This window comes from Anguilla anguilla, chromosome 4 (assembly GCF_013347855.1).
Source record: "Anguilla anguilla isolate fAngAng1 chromosome 4, fAngAng1.pri, whole genome shotgun sequence".
Taxonomy (NCBI): domain Eukaryota; kingdom Metazoa; phylum Chordata; class Actinopteri; order Anguilliformes; family Anguillidae; genus Anguilla; species Anguilla anguilla.
Window position 1 is genome coordinate 13971147 of NC_049204.1, and position 24783 is coordinate 13995929.

The 24783-nt window shown below is 40.7% G+C and overlaps 3 protein-coding genes across 8 annotated transcripts in view; 1 reads left to right on the forward strand and 2 right to left on the reverse strand.

The window, feature by feature from the left end:
* Positions 1-9568, reverse strand: part of fam49bb (family with sequence similarity 49 member Bb) — a 63928-nt gene extending 54360 nt beyond the window's left edge. The window contains exon 1 of one of the 2 annotated variants that reach the window (XM_035414429.1): positions 9420-9568. The gene's annotated coding sequence lies outside the window, so the exon portion shown is untranslated. Of the gene's footprint in view, positions 1-1529; positions 1684-9419 lie in introns of those variants that run through there. The other variant, XM_035414428.1, reaches the window with a different exon arrangement.
* A 1076-nt stretch (positions 9569-10644) lies between these two features.
* Positions 10645-13289, forward strand: si:dkey-37o8.1 (uncharacterized protein LOC407641 homolog). Its single transcript, XM_035414427.1, has 7 exons — positions 10645-10899; positions 11041-11220; positions 11347-11643; positions 11788-11938; positions 12107-12363; positions 12469-12703; positions 12975-13289. The coding sequence occupies exons 1-7, from the start codon at positions 10756-10758 to the stop codon at positions 13088-13090; spliced, it is 1380 nt and encodes a 459-aa protein (XP_035270318.1). The 5' UTR covers positions 10645-10755; the 3' UTR covers positions 13091-13289.
* Positions 13290-13768: 479 nt separating this feature from the next.
* Positions 13769-24783, reverse strand: part of asap1b (ArfGAP with SH3 domain, ankyrin repeat and PH domain 1b) — a 107101-nt gene continuing 96086 nt past the window's right edge. For 2 of the 5 annotated variants that reach the window (XM_035413492.1, XM_035413491.1), the window contains 7 exons: positions 23299-23509; positions 20364-20534; positions 18364-18442; positions 18134-18198; positions 17412-17905; positions 16331-16453; positions 13769-16067 (listed from right to left, as the gene is read on the reverse strand). In XM_035413492.1, coding sequence (XP_035269383.1) covers positions 15993-16067; positions 16331-16453; positions 17412-17905; positions 18134-18198; positions 18364-18442; positions 20364-20534; positions 23299-23509 — 1218 coding nt within the window. In that variant the 3' untranslated portion in view covers positions 13769-15992. Of the gene's footprint in view, positions 16068-16330; positions 16454-17411; positions 17906-18133; positions 18199-18363; positions 18443-20363; positions 20535-22289; positions 22362-23298; positions 23510-24783 lie in introns of all 5 variants that reach the window. The other 3 variants (XM_035413495.1, XM_035413494.1, XM_035413493.1) reach the window with 2 other exon arrangements.

Genomic DNA, 24783 nt, shown 5'->3' on the forward strand with positions numbered 1-24783 from the left:
CACAGGACACACTCACAACCACGCTTTCACAAATCATAGGCCAGAACATTCCATTGAATCATACCATCTGCCTCCTTGGACATAAACCTCCACCTATCAAAACAGACGTCAAAGTTTTTCCTATCATCCATCAGCATTGCTGAAAAAGGGCGATCCCACACCACTGGAAAAACAAATGTCGCACTTTGGCAATATATTGCATATATTTAATGGTCGTCTATCAAAACCAGCCAATCTAGTACCGATCTCCTTGGACAAGAAGTGAGACTTCAACCAAACATAGACCTAATTTTTTTTTTCTTCAGCAGAACAATCCAAAATTTCATAACCACCCTTGTGACATGTTACAAAACATATGACCAATTTGCTTTGATGAATTAAAAAAGATTCTTAGTTTAGTAACTTGTCCTGTCTTCTGTCATCTCATTGGCTATATTGGCAAGTCAATGCTGGTATTAACCTTCCATATGGTCTACTGGGTTGTTCACTTAATCCCTGATATCTCCTGATAAACTTTATTTGGGAGAGTGAAGAGGGCAAGACCAGGGATTGGAACATGGTCCATCAGAGAGGGTTTTGGCACCTCATACTAATGGTTTTCATAATACAATTAACGTATATGACATGTGGTTCATTTAAGGTTTCCCAAGCAGGGAGTGAGTAGTCAAAAAATATGAAATCAAAATATAATATCTGATGGTTATTTAACTCTGTTGGTGTACCATTGTGGTCGTGTTCATAATGCTGTTTTCCCCAGCAGCACGTGAATAGGTCAGAGAAAAAAATCCAATATTGTAGCTTTGATTCGATCCAAGACAGGCCATATTCGTGCGGGTTTCCGGATTTAGTATCTTGCATTTTTTGATACGATAATCTGACATAAACCATTGGACATGGTGCAATGACGGTCGCTGGGGTTCTATCAAGCACAATATACTCAGCCAACCAACATTTCCTTGCATATCATGTCCACGTTTTAACAGATATTTAGTGTTAAAGTCAACTCAGCTTGTGAGTGTAAAATACAATACGGGTGTAGCTAGCCAAGTATCGCAAAAAAGCGGTTCTCTGGTGATAACAGTAAAAAGCTTAGGCTATGTGACTAATCCGCTGCCGCAGTCTTTCACACACCAAACAGAATTCCATTCAGACGAATCTCATTATATGAACAGGTCGACCTAAAGCAACGATCTAGCAACTCTTCCCTTCTAGATAAAGTATCCAGCTAACTAGCTAGCTAACTTCTAGTCTTGTCCATCCGAGAAATAGCTGTATGGCCACCCAAAGAACCAGCAAATCATTTGTTGAATCTGTTTTCATTTGTACTACAACGCGACCACTCGATAGCTAGCTAATTTTCCCTACAATGAGTTGAATAAGGAATCTGAGCATTACTAAGCACATGTACCCGAGACTTCAGGCACCTCCCTTGGCTACAATTGCCCTTTTCAGCTCTCTGATCCCCCAGAGTCAAGCAGACCTGACAAAACGTGGAAGCATTACAAGACATTGGACAGTTTTGTCTTTACCTGATACAAATGCACGGATGGGAAATCTCCTTTAATTACATAGCGGTTACACCTCCTATTTCAGCCATGTAACGTTACAACGTCTGCCTTCTCGAATAACGTGAATGCGGGCAGAGATACAGTACTTCCACCTTCAACAACAGCGTCGCTCAGTCATACAGTAAAAGTCCCCAGGTCCTAAAGCTCGTGGAGTTAATAGACGCTTCTTTTAGACTAGATAGGCTAGCTGTACGTACGCATGTGTAGACCTGCACTGTTAACCTAACATAAATTAATTTTGTTTAAAGAAATCACACTGATTTAAATCCCAGAAATCTCCCAGTTGCAAGCAAATGGGTGTTGATTTATATAACTACGCAGATGGAAAACTTTAATTTCATGTAAATTAATGAAAGTAATTTTGATCAGACTGGTCACATGTCTTTTCAAATTTCGGACTGTCATCATCAATGTTTTGAACAATCGACATGTCACTGAGGTTACCCACGCTGGAGAATGAATGGAAAGCATAGACGATCACGGTCTAAAAATAAGCAGCTTCTTTACAAGGCTATCTAAGTGGCTCATGGCTGATACAGGCCAACACAGCTTTGATGTCTTTGGTTTTTTTACACAAATAACCTTGTCTGACAAACAGAAACATTCCCTGAATACCAGCTAGCAGGCTAATCAAAATGCAACAGGAAATAAAGACATTAAAGGACTGCAGATCTTAATCATCTAGGTCCTTCGAAATCCTAACCAGCAGCTGAATGGATGTCAAGAAAATGATTGTTCAGTGGTAAGTAAATGATCTGCCTTCATTTTTTTTTCCAAATTCTTTTTGGAATTGGGAATAGGCCTACCTCCTGAAATTAATTTCATTCTTGTTTGTGTATATAACAATACTTGGGGAAAAACAGCTTCCAGTTCCATTCCACTATAGTAATTTCTCTGCCTGAGAAGAATTCAGAAAGAGCTGGGAATTAAATTTAGCATAATCATTTATCTACTCATATAATATTATTTACTGGGATACTTTGCAGTGGAATTAAAAAGGGGTTTTACAGATCTTTGCACAGGGTAATACAGTTGTTAGTCTACTGTGTAACTGTGATTGAGATACCTGCAGCAGCATCCACCTAATGGCTAAGACCACTTTCTGGGTTTTATCAATAACAAGCCCTTTGCAAACAGTGTGGTTAGAAGCATTGAATCTTAGGGAGCTGCTGTTGGCACGCAACCTACATTAAACCAACATGGTAGTATAGCACTAAAGAAAACCAACACAGATGGGCAGGCATCTCTGGGAGATCACTCAGCCAAAAAAGCCCAGAAGCCAGTGGTACTACCATGTCTGTATAGTACCTTATGGTTAGCACAGATAATTTGTTTTGATTTCATTCTTAATACTTTCCCATTTCAACATTGTTTTGCATTGTGAGTGATATACTATAAGTCAGGGATCTCAAACTGGGATTCTGGAGCGCCATAGTGCCTGCTGGTCTTCAGTGTTTCAGAATTAAGGGGTCAGTTTATTTCACTGATTGACGGAAGAGGGCAGACCTTGCTTCCAAGGTCTAAACAGGCTGAAAGGAAACCACAAAAATCAGAAGACACTGCAACCCTCAAGCACTATGAAGGACACAAATGAAAAGACCCATCTCGTGCCACACCAGTACAGTACACCAAAACAGGACTTTTCACTATGTCAATTCACAGCAAAGGGGAAACCTATACAACTGATGGTGGAGATGAACAAGCTAAACTCTCTGTGTCATCAAGAGAGTGATATATATCATATATAAAAATAATAATATTGTGTGTGTGTGTGTCTGTGAGAGAGAGAGAGAACTGAATGCATTATCTCTTAGTTGTATCTACTCACATGCTGCTACTTCATTCAGACTATCTCTGTTGTACTTCAGTCTTCCCTATATAATTTAGCTGCAGTATAAATCTACTTCAAATGAGTGTGACATCCCAAGGCTGTATAGCTACTGGAAATGATGCTCTGCATTTTAACTGCATAGGATGGTGTCATTACAGTTTCATTTAACCTCATCACAGGAATACCACCCACAGTGCAGTGGCCTACACTGACTGCGTTGACATTTGATGGCTGAAATTTGCTGTACTGTTGGAGATTACTAATTAAAGACTGGTAGAAATGGGAGCTACAAAGCTCATATTCTTTAGTGGCAGCTGCATCAGTTGAAAGTGCCACTTATTTAAAATTCAAGATAAATTCTGCGGTATAATGCTCACACACTATGCATAATAGCATATGGCAATTTTTCACAAACAGCATGTAAAGTATGTAGTTTCACGTTGTTATCGGTAGTTTAGTCTTTATCCTAAATTAGAAATCATCCAATTAATATTCACATACCTCTTACAATAATACAATGTGTAACAAAAACATACTGTTAATATGAGTTTAGATTAAATATATGGAAATTGTGCTTGGAAACAGAAAGTAGCCTAAATATTAACAAATGTTTCCTATCACTTCAGAGCTGATGTTTGACACTTATGTGCCATATTATTTGACTACAAATGCCTTCACCAGCATTGTGTTTTTCACTAACAAGCAACTCTAACTCTATAACAGCATTGTTATGAAAACAATGCACTTCACTGAGCATGTGCTAAGCAGAAAGGCCAAATATAGTCTGGGTAATAGTCAGTCTACTTATCAGTTGAAATCAGCCCAGATTACTTCAGACTCTATACCTATACCTTTTGACACCAGCAAAGGACATCTGACTCAGCTTCCTTCAGGAAGTAGCACAGCACATCATTTATGAGGAGAATATATCCCCACATAAACATTTGCATAGATTTCTGTTTGCATGACGCTGTGCTTAAAAAAGGAACAACAATGTTCTTTACCATGACATTGTTGTGCCAAAATCATCACATTTTACCATCCACTGTGGGGGACTAGCTTAAAAACAGTACCTACTGGAGCTGGCAGTGGAGGGTGAAAGGTGACTGAGGGCACCAAAGACTTGGAAGGGCTTTGGATATAAACTGTTTTCACCACAGGAATACACAAGTGAAAAATAGTACCTACTATAGCACAGAAACTCTGCCATATTGCAGACAGTGTTCTAAACTAAAAGGGGGAGGGGCTCCAGGGTATGTCCACCCTATTTCCTGCATCACAGTTTAACCTCTGTACCCTGGAGCTTCGATGTATGAAAACAACACAGGGAACTGGAACTGACCTGATCAATCGCTTCCATAGAGATGAACCTTTTAACTGATGCCTGGGGACTTAAATGATTTTAAACCTCACAAGCAAAACTCCAGCATGCATTACGGCTGCCGACGTTGCAGGAAGTCTGAACTTGGTCGGGAGAGTATTTTTCCGTTCTCAAGAGAAAAAAATAGCTGTTAGATTGATGCAATAAAGGGCAAGCGTGCCTGTATTGACAACAACTGTGTCTATAGCAAAAGCGTCCCCTGTGTTTGTGTCACACTCCCATGCATGGTGGCAAAACATTGTGGCTTCCAAGAGACAGGATAGAAAAGGTCACTTGTGTTAGGTTTTCATTCACTCAGACTATACAAGGCGAATAGAAGGGTGAATCAGAGAACATGGGGAAACAGTGCTGAACAAGTGTCTCTGGCACCACCACCGCTCAGCTCTGATGTGGGCCCAAATTTGTAACTGATATATTGTTAAAGATAGGAAGCAGAGAGAGAGAGAAGAGAGTTTCACATTCATTATAAGTTAAAAAAAAAAAGAAAGTACGATCAAATGAGCAAATGTGGCATCATGATAAAGCAAGTAATCGTATAGGCTAATTACAGAAGTACTATGTTATATATCATATATTTTGCTCAAAAGTCACTCTGGCCCTTACAGCACCTTTCATTCACCAACTGCTTTAGAGCCAATGTACCAATTATTTATTCAAATAATTACTCCAATTAGTTTTAACAATTAAGATGGGTGGGAAGATGAGTAAGAAATTCACTGTGGAAATCAAAGATGGAAGCGCTCAGCTTATATGAAATTCTCTGCATCTATTCATTGTACTGTGTACTTCACTAAGGGATTCCACTTAAGGTACCATATTCAAAGGTATGAACTTCAGTGCCACCCTCACAACATCCGTTGAGCTGCATAAGTCCAGAACAATACTCCACACGTGTACCCCAACCATTACCTCACATTTGTGTTCCACACTAATGCAGTCTACTACTCTAAACTTGTATCCAGGTTACAACATCTGGACAGTGTTAATCAAAAAACCATTCACTACAGTCAGAGGCAGTATTAGCAGAAATCTAAGCAATTATACATACACTTGAGTCAAGCTGTTAAGTTTCACTTTTTCAGTTTTATGGAGGTACAATTACCAGGGCTGACAAATGACAAATGCATGCCACCACCTTCCACTTCAAGCCAAAAAAAGCCATCAGACAATGCATGACTACGTAAATAACAATTTCCAACAGAGATTATAGTGACTCTGCATAGTAAAGATGATAGTATTTTTTTATGTTTGACTATTTTTTGTACAATAGATGTCTGTATTTGCTACTGTATCACCACATAAGCTAAAGGGTCAATCCTCAAAAGCTTTTTACATTGTCGAAAATCCTGTAATATAAAGTCTCTTTTCACATGCATATAGACACATTAGTTAATTATAGAAAAGCTAAGTTAGTTTGATAGTTTCTGGTACAACCAGAAGTAAGCCAACTGACAAATAGCAGTTAGGTAATTGTAATTTACAGTTATAATCCCAAAAAAGAAGGAAAACAGATGTGGAAGAAGGGTTATAACCTGTGTCTATGCTCTGCCTTTTAAGTGAAATGAAGATATCTTTCCTGTCTGCAGCCTGGTGCATGTCTGCAGAGCTCAAAGCAGAACAGGAAGTGATAAACAGGAAGTGATGTTTTCTGGTTAGGCTTGTGAACCAAACACCCTATTCTTCACAGGCAAAGGGACATGACAGTTTCACTTGCATAAAGGACTGAGGTCAGCTGGGAAATGCTGCAAGACACTTAAGACATAGAGGAACTATAGCAATAAGTGCAATAAGGGGTCAAAGAGATTACTAAAACTACGGACAGAAGACTTTGAGACTTTGAGCAGGTGCCATGCTATAGCTACAGTATCTACCAGTAAGAACTCAGCTGTATGTTTTGATTACAAAATATTTGGACAGATTATAAACCCTGCAAATCAGCCTGAATATGGAGTACCGCTGAGAAAATAATATCAGAAAAAATAATTTGTCATTCATTCTACACATCTATATTATGGAAACAGCTTGGTCATGAAGGCAACACCACTTAATATGACCCAAATGAAGCAGTAAGTGGTAATGTAAGGGAAACGGTATAAATCTACTCAATTAAAAATAGCCTGGCCAAATCTGTACCAACTAGATTTCTGAAAATGATTTTATAACCATTCTTCATTAATAAAGGACAAAGTAAAGTAGTATGCAAATTCTTTAGGGCCTAATTAGCCTAGTTTTTTTTTTTTTTGTTGCATACACCTGCCCGGGACACACCTAACAAGTGACACACCTAAATTTGTCTCACAACCACAGCCGTTGTAACTCAACCAACTCTACTTAATGTTATAGATAAATGTTATGATGTTATAGCTAAAGGATGGCCTTGATCCAGTGGAGTAATATTAATAGATGGTTTCTACGCACAATGTGAGAACCCCAGCTTCACAGTCGAATGCCATTACTGGTGTCCCAGTTTTTCTCCCACAGTGAGACTCTATATGAGAGACCCCAATCTGGAGGTAGTGTTCTCAGCATATTGCAGGGGGAGCATTGTTTTATCACTGCATTCTAGAAGAATACAGTGTTTCTCACCACATGTGGAAAGACAAGCTTCATTACCAATTATTCACCAGCTACTTTCATCACTGAGATCTCAGCTCAATTCCTTAGCAATGAAACACCAGTTTTGGAGATGGATTACTACTCAATGATACATCTTTTGATTATCCCCTTTAATGTCCCTAAGAGTGTAAAAATGTTGAAATCTATTATAAATTATGTACTCTATGAGTGTGTGTGCATGTGTGTGCGTAAACTAAATCTATGACAAACAGACTGATAAACAGGGGCGACATAGCTCAGGAGGTAAGACGGATTGTCTGGCAGTCGGAGGGTTGCCGGTTCAAACCCCGCCCTGGGCATGTCGAAGTGTCCTTGAGCAAGACACCTAACCCCTAACCCCTAACTGCTCTGGCGAATGAGAGGCATCAATTGTAAAGCGCTTTGGATAAAAGCGCTATATAAATGCAGTCCATTTAAACAGACAGGTATATCTGACCCTTGTCAGCACCAAATGGAAAATGAATAATTTCACATTTCCATCTTCGCATATTCAAATTCTGCCAAGCTATCAATTAACATTTTGAGCCACAAAGTTGGCCCAAAAATAATACAGTGAACTGATACTGCGTGGACTACATGGCCATTTCATATATGGTAGGCTCTGTTGGTTTCACTTTCACACAGTCAGAGAGGAGTAAAATACCAACATGTGGAATCCAGCCAGATCTGGAGTGTGTAAGAAGCAACACAGCAAAGAGCTTCACAAGGCAATTAATTTCTGATCAAATTTGTATTTGAAAAGGAAATATATATATATATATATATATATATATATATATATATATATATATATATATATATATATTCATATTGAAGATATATTGATTACTATTACGCTTATTTCCTGTAAAAGGCTGTGTAATGCAAAACAACATCAATCATTGACTGTTCCATGATGACTAAGCAGGTCTCTACTGTTTGTCTGTATATTGTCCTTTCTAAAGGGTAGGCTAGCTAATTACTTTGGTTGTAGTAAATAATGCGCAGGTAATTTTCCTTCTGGAACATATCCATAATCATTTACGCTGACGTTTACGCCATTGGCAATACTATTTAGCATTTCCGTTGATTTTGCGAGATGGTTGTGATTTTTTTACCACAAAAGTAACCTATACTGCATTTTTGAAAATACCGTACAGGACTTAAAATGGCGTATTATGTGCAGTACGATAGGATATGATAGTATTGAACTTCATGAGTGCTATAAGAGAAGCAAATGTGGCACTAAAGTTCTACTTCGTTAAAACTCAGATCACATGATTAATTACCTGTAAGTTCGCTTGATATAGGCTACAATTTTATGTGGTCATGTTACTGCCGAAATCAAACGCCCCATACTTAACCCATTTTAAATAATATTAAGTCAATTTAAAAAAAAAATGCGTGACGTGTAGGAAATGAATAGTGCATCGACATGAACCACGTGAAAAGCAGGCATTCATTGAAAGAAAGTATATTTTATACTTGGAATTTTAAAAAGTATGTTACTCGGATGTCACCCTAACATTCGAGTCTGGAGATAATCTTTGCAAGTTTAAAAAAGATGGAGCTACAAACCATTTTAAGATCGTTAACTTCTCTTGGGCTTCAATCTATTGCCTGTTGCTGCATGCGTCAGATAATACATACAGTTGCTATATAGAAAGTGTAACATTAGATATATAAGCTATAAAGTGGATACTAAATGATGCGCACCTGGAGATGCTGCGCCCTTTTCTTTTATTTCAAAATTTAGCTTTCGATTTTACAAACGTGCAAGTAGAGAGGATTACATTCAGGTTCGAGTTAAATTACAAATTCGGCGATAATTCTTTGGTGCGGAGCTCCACTGAATAGTCGTGGGTGTAATTAAATAATACCGTTATCATTGTTCAGCCAGCAGTCAAATAACGTACATGATTCCCATACAGTTGTTTCGCAGCAAGCAAATTGTATTTAGGACGGTTGATTGTAATGGATGATCGGGGAAGAAATTCAGAAATACGATCCTACAATAAAACAACATTAAGATTGCATACAGTACCTTAGGTGTTTGAATTTTCTGAGCAGATACGGAAATAGGCAGCCGCTATGTGGATATCACGCAAGCTCGCAATATAGACCTTTGGTGCGGTGCTTCTTTTCAGCTGTCTGCAGTTTCCGGGTTGGCCAAGGCTAAACGTCATTGCGTTAGACAGGTTCAGGCACAGCAGGCGATAACTATAAAAGGAATCGCTGGATGTCTTGCGTAAATAGAAAGAAAACGCGCTAAAATCGGCGGTGAATAAGGACCAGTATATCAGGGATGTATATAATACATATGGCGTAGTTTTCATTTCCTTCTCCGTTCATACTTTTTTATTTTATTTATTTTTTTAAATAATGAATTCCTCTATGATCCAGGAATGGCCTAGACTATTCGATAGCCTTATTTGATTGATGTTTTACTCCATCATACACCTGAATGATCAAAGGAATTCCGTTATGTAATATTACTAGCCGTTGTATCCTGGCTGGCTTTTAAAGTAGCCTAAGCTGACAACGGAGTAGCCTAGGCTTAATTATGTACAGAATATGCTGTTCTGTTTGCCGCATAGGTTACAGCAACTTTGAACAACTTTTCCAATTTTCAAAATTTTATGAATTTTTAAAATAAAAAAATAATAACCATATTTTCTCTCAATGATCCAAATGTAAAAACAAATGTAAAAAAAGTTTAAAAAAGAAAAAGATTTTAGAGTACTTTAATCTATTTGATTTATCCACCTGCTTATATTCTGACCACCTTTAGGTTTATATATCTGATCACTTAAAGATGGTCAGAATATAAGCAGGTGGATAAGTCAAATAGATTAAAGTATTCTAAAATTATTATTATTATTATTATTTTTTTACATTTGGATCACTGTGTATATATTATATATATATATATATATATATATATATATATATATATATATATATATATCATTCTCGAAGGGTCCCATGGTTGAGTCATTAAAATATTAAGTCTGGTGACTGCACGTGTATTCGAAGTATGCGTTTTCTGATCTCGTTAAAATACCTTATCATAAAGCCAGGTTCCAGTTCATTTATAAGCGTGTTCGTTTAATTATGCTAGGCAATAGAGATAAATATTTTATCTGTCCTTAATCAGTATCGCTGATTAGTATGCCTACACCGGAGTTTAATCAAAGGAACCGGTATAGCCTATACCGGCCTTCCATTAATTGGTTTGCAGCTTTATAAGCGTCTTGTGGCGATTGCTTTGATTCTTTTTCAAGAGAGAAAGAGAAACAACTATTATATAGCCTAGCGATCGCAAAACTTCCATACAATAGGATTCTTTGTGGTACCGTGTGCCCTTATATAATCGAAAAATGGCTAAAGAAAGAATTCACATAAACGTAGTAATAATTGGCCATGTGGACAGTGGTAAATCTACCACAACAGGCCACCTCGTTTATAAATGTGGTGGCGTGGATCCAAGGACCATCGAGAAATTTGAGAAGGCTGCAACACAGGTAGCTACACTTTCGAAAACCATGCCTGGTTGAGCAAGTCTGGTGTTTGAACTAATTTGACCGCACATTTAATTAGAGTAGTAAATCGTAGTTTGCCACTAACCTCCCTGTGTTTGCTAACACTTTTTTTTTTTTAAACAGATGGGTAAGAGTTCCTTTAAATTTGCCTGGATTTTGGATAAACTAAAGGCGGAGAGGGAGCGTGGGATTACAATCGATATTTCCCTGATGAAGTTCAACACGCACAAGTTCTCAATTACCATCATTGACGCGCCAGGACATCGGGACTTCATAAAGAACATGATCACGGGGACATCTCAGGTATGCGATATCGCTTGGTAGACAACAAATCACGGCCACGTGTGCTACTTAGCTCACGGTAATTTTATTTTTGTATAATTATAGTTTGATGCTACTACCCATTTTCTAGCTCTGGTTTGTTCACAGGCTGATGCCGCGCTACTGGTGGTGTCAGCAGCTAAGGGGGAGTTCGAGGCGGGCATCTCCAGGAATGGACAGACAAGGGAGCATGCCCTGCTGGCCTACACGCTTGGGGTCAAGCAGATGATCGTTTGTGTCAACAAGATGGATGTGACGGAGCCGCCTTACAGCCAGAAGCGCTTCGAGGAAGTAGTCCGTAATGTGACAGTTTTCATCAAGAAAATCGGCTATGATCCCACAGCTGTTCCTTTTGTCCCAGTGTCTGGCTGGAACGGTGAAAACATGCTGGCTCCTTCTCCTAAGGTATGTTTGCAAACACACTTTCAGGAATAACATAGTGTGTCCAGGTTTCTGGAGCTGAATCAATGCTTTGTTGTCGGACTTTGCTATTGCCATTTCTATTCAAAGCATAATTGCACAGGAATGCCTTGTCCCTCCCATCTATAGATGCCCTGGTTCAGAGGGTGGAAAATCAAACGAAAGGAAGGAAATGCAAATGGTAGAACCTTGCTGGAGGTCCTGGACTCCATTTCTCCCCCAGTGCGAACTATAAACAAGCCCCTGCGACTGCCCCTGCAAGATGTCTACAAGATTGGAGGTAAGTGAACTCTAGGGCAGAATTTTCAGGAATGGAGTGCATGGACATGCCAATGCATTTTTTTTTATTTTTTTATAAATGGTCACTTTTGGTAGGCTGCTTAAGTGGGTGGGGAGGGGTGGTGATGATTCGAGTGGCATTTGCTTTCTTCTGCCTCATTGTCTGCAGGCGTGGGCACGGTTCCTGTGGGGAAAATTGAGACGGGCGTGCTGAAGCCAGGCATGCTATTGACCTTCTCCCCTGCTAAGCTCACCGCTGAGGTGAAGTCCATTGAGATGCACCACCAGGGCCTCCAGACCGCCCTGCCGGGTCATAACATTGGCTTCAACATCAAGAATGTGGCCGTTAAGAATCTGCGACGTGGGGATGTGGCTGGCAATGCCCAGCATGACCCTCCCTCAGATGTTTCCAGCTTTACCGCCCAGGTCGGCTTGTATAGTGCTCGTTCCATAACCAGGGGTAGAAGGTACTCTTAAGATGACTGCACCATTTGTGACTGAAGTCCATAATCATTTTAATGTTAATTCCAGGTGATCATTCTTAACCACCCTGGCATGATCAAGGCTGGTTACTCCCCGGTGCTGGACTGCCACACTGCTCACATCACCTGCCGTTTTGCTGAGCTGAGGGAGAAGATTGATCGCCGGACAGGGGCGAAGCTCGAGGACCGCCCTCAGTTCTTGGTGTCTGGGGATGCCGCTACGGTCAAGCTGACACCCAATAAGCCCCTGTGTGTGGAGAGCTTCTTCAGCTACCCTCCTTTAGGTGAGCTCTGGCCATTAATCACACTGCCGTGGTCTGTGCGAACCTGAACTGGTGGCCTGTGTCCTGTTATACGAAGCAGTGCAAAAGTAATTCAGTCAGGGTTAAGACTCCCTGTGCTGCAGTAATTCAACCTCACCTACAGTATTCTTGTCATTACTAGTATAAACTAAGTTCAGAGTTTGGGGCAAAATCCTATATTTGGAAGGGGTCGACATTGTGGGTTCTGCATCCTATTCTCCCTACTTATTCCATGCTCTTTTGCCTCCCTCAGGTCGTTTTGCTGCCAGGGACTTGAAGCAGACCGTAGCAGTTGGTGTCATCAAATCTGTGGAGAAAAATGATCAAAGCCCAAAGAAGTCTGCACAGAAGGGCCAAAACCTAAAATGAACCACTTGTGTAATGTTTCACATTAATCCAGAATGGATAACAAAAGTTTAAGTTGTTTGTATTGGTGCTGCTATATTGTAAAAAGCTGCCTGTTAAAGATTGTTTTTTCCTTTTTCCTGAGGGTTCCAATAATTTACTGCTCAGTTGGATGTTATCATAAAGGGTTCATGGAATAAAGTTGTGCAAAGCCAAAATGCTATCCCTTTCTCTTGGACTAACTCTTCTAAACATTGCTCATTTGGCAGTTCACGAACGTAGTCAAATTAAGGTGGTGCATTTCACACTTGTTCTAATTTTAATAGTAGCCAAAGATAGTGCTTTTGGTATGAGTTCAGGATGTGGCAACTCTACACTGAGTCTAGATGGGCTGTTTGGGGATGAGTACATTGAATGTACTACCTCTTGATTACAACATTGTGTGGAGACACTTTGCATGAATTGCCACTGAAGACTGATTCTGAATACTGTACCTTCAGACCCATTACATCTGAGGCAGAATGTTTTGTGAATTCCAGTTCTAGCAGTGTGCCATTTAACTTTGGGACTATTTCTATAATGCATACAAAAATGCCACCACTGTTGGCATTTGTTTTAATCGAGTGGCTGTAAATGATCAAATAATCCAATTCCATTAGAATGAACCATCTGCTGCCAAGAAATGAGACTGCATATATTTTTTTTTCCAATGTAAAACCTTTAATTGATAAAAATGGAATGACTGGGTGGAACGCCTAACTTCTAACAGAACTAAAACACAGGAACTGGGGTGAGTGAAGGGATGGGAAATCAAAACTAAGGTTTACATCTATGTCCAGTTATTTCTCACAATTAAATATGTAAAAATAGGAACGGCAATGCCATTTATAAGCATATTCAGAGGCATGTAAAAGATCACTTTGTGCAGAATTTTACATGAAACAGGTGACCATGTGAACACTTTTTTTTTTTTTACTCCCCTTGACCGCCTCAAATTCTGGATGAAATAAATATTCACTAAACTACAATTGCACTCTTGTTCACGTCTCAATGCAGGCCAAATCTAAACATCTACACAAACTGTAAATCAGAGACTTGTGTAGTCCTGAACTGCATTTAAAAAAAAGAACTTAAAGATTTTGTATTGAATGTATGCTGTCAAGCTCTTGTTACAACTACTGGACAAATCACATTCTACTTAACAATGATTTCCAATACTTGGATAAATGAGCTGTCACACTTGCAGATGAATTTACATACACACAGACACACACACAGATATGTATGTGTGACTGTACGTATGTATATTACATGATGCATATATATATATATATATATATATATATATGACTGAAAATGTATCTGACCATGAACTTCAAATATACTACAGGAAGCATTCATATAGTAATACATTGTCTCTTGTTAATACATTAAAGACTTAATATCTAATGCAAATTCCTCCTCTCCCTGCACTGTTAAACATAACACAATGACTAAAGAGGCACGGTGAGAGTCTGATTCATGTTAATACCTTCATCGGTCACTCCAGACATCTCCAGGAGAAAAGAAAAATGAAAAATAACTCCACAGTTTGATATATCACAAATGTTAATGAGGTGTTGAACCTTAAGCAGAAGACTGCATGCTGGGATTGTGTTTCTCAATGTCTGTGTTTTGTGCATGTCCACAGACAGCTCAAAGCATCTAGCATGTCAGGATGGCCCCAAGGACTGGTCCAAGACTGCATGAAAGGTTGGGGGGTGGGGTGCTGTCAGGGTCCCATGCCTTCATTCGTCTGTCAGGAGAGACCTCAGTGGAACGTACCAAGTAACCCCCCCCCCCCCCCCCCCCCCCCCAATTCTCCCAGGAGACAGCAGTTGCTTCCTTGGGTTGTGGTCCCAGTTTTGACAATAAAGTTGAAAAAACATTAGCAAATAAAATTATGTAGACACTTATAAGAACAGCACCACTACTGCTACTGGTATGGGGGATGATTATGAGAAAAATACTATTCGCGGTTCATCTCTGGTCAGGCAGGGCTTTTCCAGTGCAACTCCTGCATGACTACTGGGGAGACACGGCCCTTTGCAGCTTCCGATACTTGAAGGACACCTGCCAGATTACGGTTGATTGCTGTCGCCTGCCATAGGAACATACAGATAACAAACTATACAACTCTTCTAATGGTAAGCAAGCAAGTTTAAGGAATCTGTTTAATGAATACATATTTCATCCTTGGACGTGCATTTGTACTTAGCTTAAAAAAAACAAAAAACATTTACACTGGCTTTGTTGTTGCATTGTCTTTTCTGTGCAGCACAACCTCCACAGGGAGAGAAGTGGAGGATTGATTAAATAATCTATTCCTTGTTTATTTGCTCTCCTGAACTTGCAAAGGAATTGTTTCTAGGAATAGAAGAGGCGATATCACCAATACACAGTTAAGCTAATACGGATATGATTTGAACAAGTTTGCCTTAAAAATAAACCACCAGAGGTAACTGTATGTATAAACACGTGTATACACACATACATGTATGTATATGTACTGAAGTGTGCACATATATATACACATACATATGCACATACAATGTATATACACGCACATATAGTGACAGCATAGACTAAGATGTTAAGTGCTAGACTCCGAGGATGGCTACAGCAAACCCAGTAAGATGTGCCAGGTCCCAGGGTCCAGGCTATGATAATACTGGTAAAGGCAGGATAACACCATTTATTTACAATACATATGTAATTCATCCCTAAGCAGAGATGAACCCACATAGGGTTCTTCCTTGTTTTGTGTCCATTTTGCTTCTGGCTGTAACAGCAGCTATGTACAGAGGCTGTGCCCTCAACGGTGTGTGAGGCCAGAGGGGCGGAGCTTGTGCAGGAAGGAGGGGCCTCACACCTGTCCGTCCTCCAGTCAGTCAGACAGAATGTGCACAAAAGACATGGGGAACACCCCCTTCCTCTCCGGGTCCCCTTCAATGTGTCCAATCTGCAACAGACACAAATCACTTAGGGCAAAGGACTGCTGTGATCAGTTAATCTAGAATGTGACTCCAGCACCTGAACAATAAACGCACAGTACACAGTGAGTTCTTCCTTTGAGTAAATTATTAGGCTCATGCTCTAAATCATTCTTGATTTCTTTTGGGAATAATGGATCTACATTTCTGCTGAAGAAAATGCCCCGGAAATCCCATACCACACAGCTGCTGATGGTAGTCACAGAAGCAGTTGCCATGGAGACACACTTACCCACCACTCCTGGTCCTCCTCTCCTGTGACGATGATCACCTCTCCCTCCACGAAAGTGAGCTCGTCGTCGTTGTCCGCCTGGCAGTCATAGATGGTCTTCACCCGCCTCACTTTGTTCTTCCCCTGCGTGAAAGCACAAACGCCCAGCTCTTTGACACAGGTGGAAAATCCAGGTTCAGAAAGTAAAAGTCCTCTTCAGTATTTTCTTCCAATCACCTAGATTTGCTAATCAACATAATTATTCTGCCAAGAGGTAGAACTTCCCACCTCTGCTCTTTTACTGTGTTATGGGACCATTTATAACTGTCATTCACATGAAGTTAGATTAGAAACACCAGGCTGACAAACTGGACAGAAGCTGATGCTTAGCCCACTAATATATCTTTTCAATCACTACTCAATCGAAATAGTCGGAAAAAGACACGCTCTTTGTCACCCCTGTTTACAGAACATGACATAATAAAATTTACATAATGTATCTTACCAAAAGGGATTTAATCTAGACCTGGGGGGTGTTTTACGAAGCAGGATTACTAAACTAACTGGATAACCACGCTGAGTAAAACCCAGAACGGCTCTTTTTACAGTCCATGTTTCAGATTTGGGAGAGGTCCGGGCTTTGCTCGGTGCAGTTATCCAGCTAACTCAGTAATCCTACTTCATGGAATACCTCCCAGAGTAGTCAAATCTTAGGTTGTGGGTACTGGGCTTTGGCCAGTATAACTATAACACCTGATTCAACCAAAATAACACATCATAGTCTTCAATCAAGACCTTGATAAGCAGAATAAGGTGTCTTAGAGCTGGGCTAAAACAAAAAACTTGGCCCTTTTAGGATAATGACAAATATGTGATGGTGTTTCAAGCTGTTATCTAAAAAATTTAATTTAATGGCAAGAGATAAATATTAAACCATTTAAACTTGAATCAGATTGTCCTGAATGAGTAATGTCTCCTGTTCTGTGAGTATTCACTGTTTGAATAGTCCTGAGGAGCCCCCAGATTGTAGCTCTAAAGATCCAAATATATCCACACGTTGCCTCTTCCTCAAAACAGACTTGAGGCAGGCATCACTACTCACTGTATTGATTTTCCTGGGCAGTGGAACAGGCATCTCAGAGGCACTGGGTGGGGTGCCATTGGTGTCCTCACTGGGCTGTTTGGGTACCAGCTCCCCCTGCTGGGTGGAGGCTAATGCGTCAGGGGGGTGCTGTTTCGGTGTTACCTCCCCGGCGGGCGGCCTCTGGATGGGGTCGGCCACTGGTGGCTTAGGTGGAATGTCCGAGAGTTGGGGCTTAGGGGGGAGGTCCTTGATTTGAGGCTTGGGGGGAAGGTCCCCGAGCTGGGGTTTCGGGGGAAGGTCAGACAGCTGGGGTTTGGGTGGCAATTCTCCCGGCTTTGGGGGTAAGTCTGAGACCTGGGGCTTTGGTGGCAAGTCTCCCAGGTTAGGCTTTTCTGGAAGTGGAGCCTTGTGAGGAGTCTCAGTAGTCTGGAGGGATTTCTGAAACAACTCAGGGGGCTGACTGGGCTTGTCTATGGAGGGATGATGGATGGTGTCAATCTTCCGTAGTGCCACTAAAACAGGGAACAGCACCATAAAGTTACTTGTATTCAGCAGCCATAACACAAAATGTTTTACCTACCAAAAACGAGCTTCACTTCCATCATAGGCATTTACTGTAAGCCATACAGTGAGATGAAATAAGAAGCACCAGTCAAGGTGAAAAGGGGAACAATCATCTACCGATGGTGTCTCAGATGACTTTACAACTCTCTAGAACTTAAGAGCTAGTGGGGACCTACCTTTTTGAGGTAGTTTGGGAAGGACCCTTGGACCAAATGTAGATTTGGCGGAACAAGAAGTAGTGCTAGTACAAGAAAACAAATGAAGCAAAGAAGAATCACAAAGGGAAATTCTGCACAAAAAAAAATCTCACAACGTACATTACACCAAACTGCAAACACTACGAAGACTTGCATAATTAAAGGAGGTTTTCCATGTGACCTCTTAGAGTGCAGGGAGGTTTGTATACCTTAGCTGATGTGGAATGCCTTCAAACTTGTTTGCTGCGAATGAGGTCTTATTCACAGAGACTGGAGTGGAGTCACTTCCTGTAAGCATCAAATCAATATAAGGGATGAAGCTAGGCTGCATTAGGCCATTATACGGCAGTTTTTAAAGCTTAGTTTATATGCAGGTACCGCTTTAGGCTGGGTTCCTAATGGAATGTGTGCTGTAGTTTCACAAATGTAAATTTAAAAAATTGCTTGGATATATCTGAAAACATCTAAATGCAAAATGGTAGAATGCAGAATTGTATTTTATTGTTTTTAGACATCAGGGAGGCCAATTCCAGTCCTAAAGGGTCACAGTCCTGCAGGTCTTAAGAACTGCCTTTCAAGAGGCTAACAGCCAAGAGTGTTAAGAAATCTGGGACAACAGGAATCAGACAGCAATAGGACCCTTTAAGACCGGAACTAATCATTCTAATATTTCACTGGGTGTAAACATAAAAATATGTATCATCCTTTAAACAAATATTGATTGTAGTAGCAACTAAGACTAATATGTACTAATGGCAGAATGGGTTTCTGGGAATCCAGTTAATCTTCATGCACATTTAACAAGCAACACATGAGGGGATGTGAAGCTGAGCCATCCATTAGCTGCAATTAAGGCCTACAGTCTCGTCAGCTACAGGTGCCTCCAGCCTCTAACTACCAATTTGCGACTAGCATACCAAACCCTGCTCCTAACCCCAACAATTATGTGAAAAACACTGGAACTGTTCCCAGGTCAGCACTCAGGGCCCAAATGTATCTATATTCTTCTCCTGATGGTGGTTCTTACTGTTCTGCTGGTAACAGTCACACGTGTGCCATTGCTCACTCATTAAGGACGGAAAAAAACAGTGGTTGATATTTGCGCAAATTTCTCATGTGACCCATCAGAATTCCTCCTCCACTTCATAATTCAGAATTCCAGTCATTTGATCAAATGATACAACCAGTGTCTCAATCAACCATAAATTGGTACACTGAGGAAAAACTTGGTATTTTGGTATACTGAGTTCATTTCAAACAAAATGTGGTTCCTGGTTCTAAGAGGGTGTAGACTGCAGTGTTGTAAGGGAATAAACTACGCATAATGGTACACTATATAATTGAACCATCTTTATGTAGTGAAAATCATTTTCTTCATCCGTTTTTTTAAATAGGGAAATGCAAGTCCTTTGATCCCACTACTGTGTGATGTGTACACATAAGTACAAGACTCCCAAGCAATTCAAAATCTCAAGAGATTTCAAATCTACTCTTCGGTATCATTCATAGTTCTATAAACAGTGCTCTTAAATCTAGTCTTTTTCTTCATAATGGAGCCCAGCCAGGGCTCATAGGAGCCATATCATCTTGTCAAAAATGCAAATATCAAAAATGGACAAACAAGGTGCACATTTCTTTAATCTGTATGGCAGGAAAAATAATTTAGTTGCAGTCCCTCACAAACTGTCTGAAGTGCAAAAAAAGGAATTTAAGCAAGCCCAACCAAAATTAGGAACTTGAAATGGTGAAAGGTTGGTGTTAACACGTTAATCGTCATCCACAGCTTGAAGGATGCAGACATTTATAAAGATGTTTGAGCAACAAAAATGGATGAGTGATTTGGCATTTCCAAAGGAAACATTCCCCGTTCTGTCGAGAGAAGAGAATGAGAGCCAAAACAGTATGGCAGGTTTCTGTGCTGTAATGCTGTAAGTCTCACACACGTACAGTAGGACACAATCATTCACAAGGAAAGGCTTTGCCCATTACTCACTTGGATTTATGTTCCAGAGGAGAAAAGAAAAACAACACCCCGGTGCTTCACGATGGAAATGGCATGTCATAGTTGCCATAGCAACTGCTCATCTCTGAATAGCCAGAGGCCAGGACAAGCAGAGGCTTCCTACCAGTTTCCTAGCTTATCTTTGAATTAATTTTTTTCTCTCTCTTATTGATTAATTTATTTTTTACTTATTCCCGCCTGACTCACCCCAAGTTATCACACCTTTACTCTGTGGACCGTGAGGTAGAGGGTTGGGCGGGTCAGACAGGGTGCGTTTGTGTCCGGGGGGAGGGGGCGGTGGCCTCTTCTTAGACAGGTTGGAGCCCCCAGGGGGCTGTGAACCCAGGGGGAGGGTGGAGGAAGGGCCAGTGGAGGGAGCTAGAAGGATGACAGATATGACATGCAGTGACCGACAGGCAGAAGGCTCCACCCGGATGTGTGTCTGAAACCACAGGAGGGGAGGGGGGGGGGGGTCCAGACCTCATCTGTGAATAGAGGTGTGGCACAGGGTTAAAGAAGGGCAAATGAGTGGAGTCCCGTCCACGGGGCCAGGCTCCACCTTCCAGACTCGGCGAATTTGCGCAGGGATAAGCATGAGGACAACATCAATGGATGAACAACAGCATCGACAATAACAAAATATAACACTGGGATGCGGCAAATATCAGGCAGACGACTGACAGAGACAGAGCAACAACTGATGACAGGGTGAGAGATGGACTGTAGGATACACACAGGGTAGGGACCAGTGAATGTGTTCTTTTAACAATCTTTTTAAAATATATATTTCAAAAAAATATATACATTACATAACACTTAAATGGAAATGTTCACCATTTCTGTTCACTGGCAATTAATTTAATGTGTCAACAATGCACAGGTGTTTACTTTTTAAAGACGTTAAGTAATAAAAACACCCGTATTGTAATTCAGGCTCATTAGCACTTTTTTTTTTTTTTAACGTCTCATACAGTCATGGAGCTGATAGATTATCATCTGAAGTTACTGAGCATAGCCAACTCAATATACAACACGCCTCTGTACAATGTGAAATCTTGCTTCATCAGCAGCACTCAGCTATCCTGGAAAGTCAGAGGACTGCGCATTCCGAGGAATTGTTTTCATTGAGTTTCTGTCAAAGCAGAAAGGGAAGAATGGAGCACAGAGAGCATTTCTGGATCCCCAGCATGCCAGCTCCACGTTTATCACTTTGTATATCGGTGTTTGTATCTAAGTTAGCCCATTAGCTGTACTGGACAAGATTCTGTTCTATGAACTGCTGAATGGCACTGTTTAGGGTCCCTGTTAATAAACACATTTTAGTTCACTCAATGTTCTTGATCTATGCTAAACTCAAAAAAGTGGCTATGCTGAAACGTTGTGCAATTTCATAAAGTTAAAATGTTTGTATTCGTTCTTGTATTAAGAAATTTGTAATTAATTCAATTTGATTTATTGTGTTGTGAAAAACCAATATTTTGCATAAGGACTGTAGAACAAGGGTAAACTTATGTCCTCCAAAGAGAGCACACAAACATGTGCTCTCCTCAAAAATCAATAGCAGAGGTTGCAGCAATAAGCGCAGATACATATGATTGGACATTCCAAACTGGGGAGAAAAAGGACTTGACTTGTTGAAGAGAATCTGAAATCATGTATCCACTCAAAAATATTTGCAGAGGTGAAGTCCAATGTTCCAATGTCAATAAATATTTTGTGGATTTTGTGCAGTGCTGCTTTATTGACTTTAATCATTTGCATTCTACACATTTTCAAATTTCCCAGATCCATTATTGCCTTGTAGTTTAACACTGTATATCTCATAAGCCTGACAGATGATCTCACATTCAAGCAAAACTGACTAGCTTATGAACTCACAAACCTGTGTGTAAGCATTACCAGCAGTCTCAGAACCACGCCTTCACTGAAATGGATAAATTACCCGTGGTTGGCATTTACCTACCACAGAGGACTAACAAGAGAGGCAACCCCAAAGCGCACATGTTGGAATTAGTGCTCACTGATGCAGGTAATAGAGAGCTCAGCCAGGAGGCACAGGATCGACCGCACCACCACAGGGCACTGGGAATGGAGGGCAAGCAGGTGAGAGATACTGAATAAAAAGATATTCACGGAAGTAGGGCCGCGTGCCAGCCAGAGTGGCATAGTGCGACATCTGAGATCCAGAAAAGGACAGAATTGGCACTGTGAGAGAAAAACAGAGTGCCAGATGAGAGCAGAGAAATTGTGTGTGTGTGTGTGTGTGTGTCAGTGTGTGTGTGTGAGAGAGAGAGAGAGAGAGAGAGAGAGAGAGAGAGAGAGAGAGAGAGAGAGAGAGAGAGAGAAAGAGCATTCACTACAGACATGGCTTCTCTTTAGTTTTTAAAGAGGAAGTCAAAACAATAAAAATGAGAAAAAGTACGAAAGGAAACAACCTCTATGTTTTTGCAGGTTTTGCCTGAGGCATGGCCCTGAAGTAATATTGTTATGAAAATGTATTCATGCTTGTAAAATAATATAACCAGAAATGGTTGTGAAACCTTTAAGATGTTCCTGGTTCTGCATTTACTCTTACAAGTGTCAGCTACTGTAATTATGGCTTCACTTGCACTTGCCTACAGCCACCTTTCCTGGAAAATTCCTTGTTTGTGAAGTTGCTATGATACCTCTATCCTGGCTTCTAGTTGATTCTGGCAAATAAGCTTCTTCTGTTGGGTGTGTACAACTCCTGGAGACCATACCAGGCTTATAATAGCCTCGGTTTCGCTGAAACAGAACAACTGACTTCTTAAAACTCCTGTATCTATTTCCAGTCTGACATATGCTGTCCTCGCCCTACCTAAAAAAGACCTACCCAGCTAGCACATAACATTCTCACTATATTAATGAAACTCTCAATAATTACATCACTTTCTAACACAGCCAATTCTGCACTGAGAAAAACTGTATTTGTATAAGGAGCCCCGTCATACACTCTCCAATAATGCAGACTTCATCAGAATATGTGAGAATATAATACCCAGAACAACGGCGACGCTAGTACGAACCGGATCAAATATGGTCTGGGATCATACTACACACAGCGTAACCCTTCACCGGGGGGGTTAGGAAGACGCGGGCCCCCTTGACTCAAGGCCGCTACCTTTGCCGATGTTCCTGGGGGGCAGGGGCGGGGCGTCGATGACGGGCGAGGTGGGCGAGTCGGTGGAGGCGCTGTACATCTGGTAGGAGAGGCGCTGCTTGTCGCGGAGCCCGAGGAACCCAGGAAGGGACAGCTTCTCCTGGGGCGAGAGGCTGGAGGAGTGGCAGAAACTCTGGGGCCGGGGCGAGCGCTCCTTCTTAATGGGGCTGGGCTGAGGAGGAAGAGGAAGAGAGCGAGAGGTCGGCATCGGCGAGACGCGCGAGACCCCCGTTGCAGGCTGGGGGTTCAAGCCCCCATCTCTATCTGTAACCCTCTCTGCTTTCTCCCTGTCTGAATGAAGCATGAAATATGAAAGGAGGGCAGACTGCTCTCCTTTAAAAAAGAGATTATAGGACGGTCTCATGGCATAGCCTGTAAAGCACTGTCCGCATGCTCACTGTGAGCTGCAAACACTGGCGGTTTGAATCTGGCCGTACGATGTTTTGTCGCATATCTCTTCCTCTCTCTCCCTCACCATTCCTCTTGCCTCTCTATTCTGTCCAGTCCAACAAAGCTGAAAAAGCTATTAAGAATATATCTTTAAAAATATATATATATATTGTGCAATCAGTTATCACAGACACATACAGTGCTTATTGATTACTAATTTGCTTAAATGCTTATACATGTTGCCGTTCTGCAGGCGAAATGTAGCATTTCCTGTCAATTAAGAATTTAATTTCAATTTAATTTTAATATAAACTTATGATTTGACTTTGAGGGACAGATGTCTGTCAGTTTAGCATCAGGAAGGAAACAAGGAAACATACAATAAATAATCAAACAGGAAAAACTACCACATTTTCCATTGTCGAACAACTAGCACCTCTCTCGTTGCAGCTTTAAAAGAACAGAGCTTTACTGTACAGTAAGAAACCAGCTCAGGTATGAAAAGGCTGACTCAAGCATCGTGCATCAGCAGAATAAAATGCTCACAGGCCGAATTCAATTAACTCAATGAAGTCTATTTCTCACCAGGCAGGGTTTTATACACAAACACAAAAGGTTCCTTTATATACTGTAAGTGCATCAGCATCCCATTCTCTTTAATGGCTCCAACTACAATGGCCTGTTAATGAGTTTGGGGAAGTGTGGATAGAGTTTCCACGCAGTCTCATATAATCGAATGCAGGTGCAATGTCTTGTTTACAAGAGGAAACAATTAACTGACTACAATGGAATGACTATATAGAGTGCTTTTAATTCGACTGAATCTTAATCTCCGAAACTCACAATGTGCATTTTGCATCGTATCACAAAATACAACAAAGGATGGACATTTTGAATTGTACCAAAACTGACAGATAATAAAATGTCTTACACCACCAAAAAGAGGCAGGTTATACTGAAATGTTGTGCACTTAATTTAATAAATCAAGATCATACAGGATGCTGCAGCTCAAAATCAGGGTGTGTGGACTTTAATGTTTGGCATATTGTGTATTT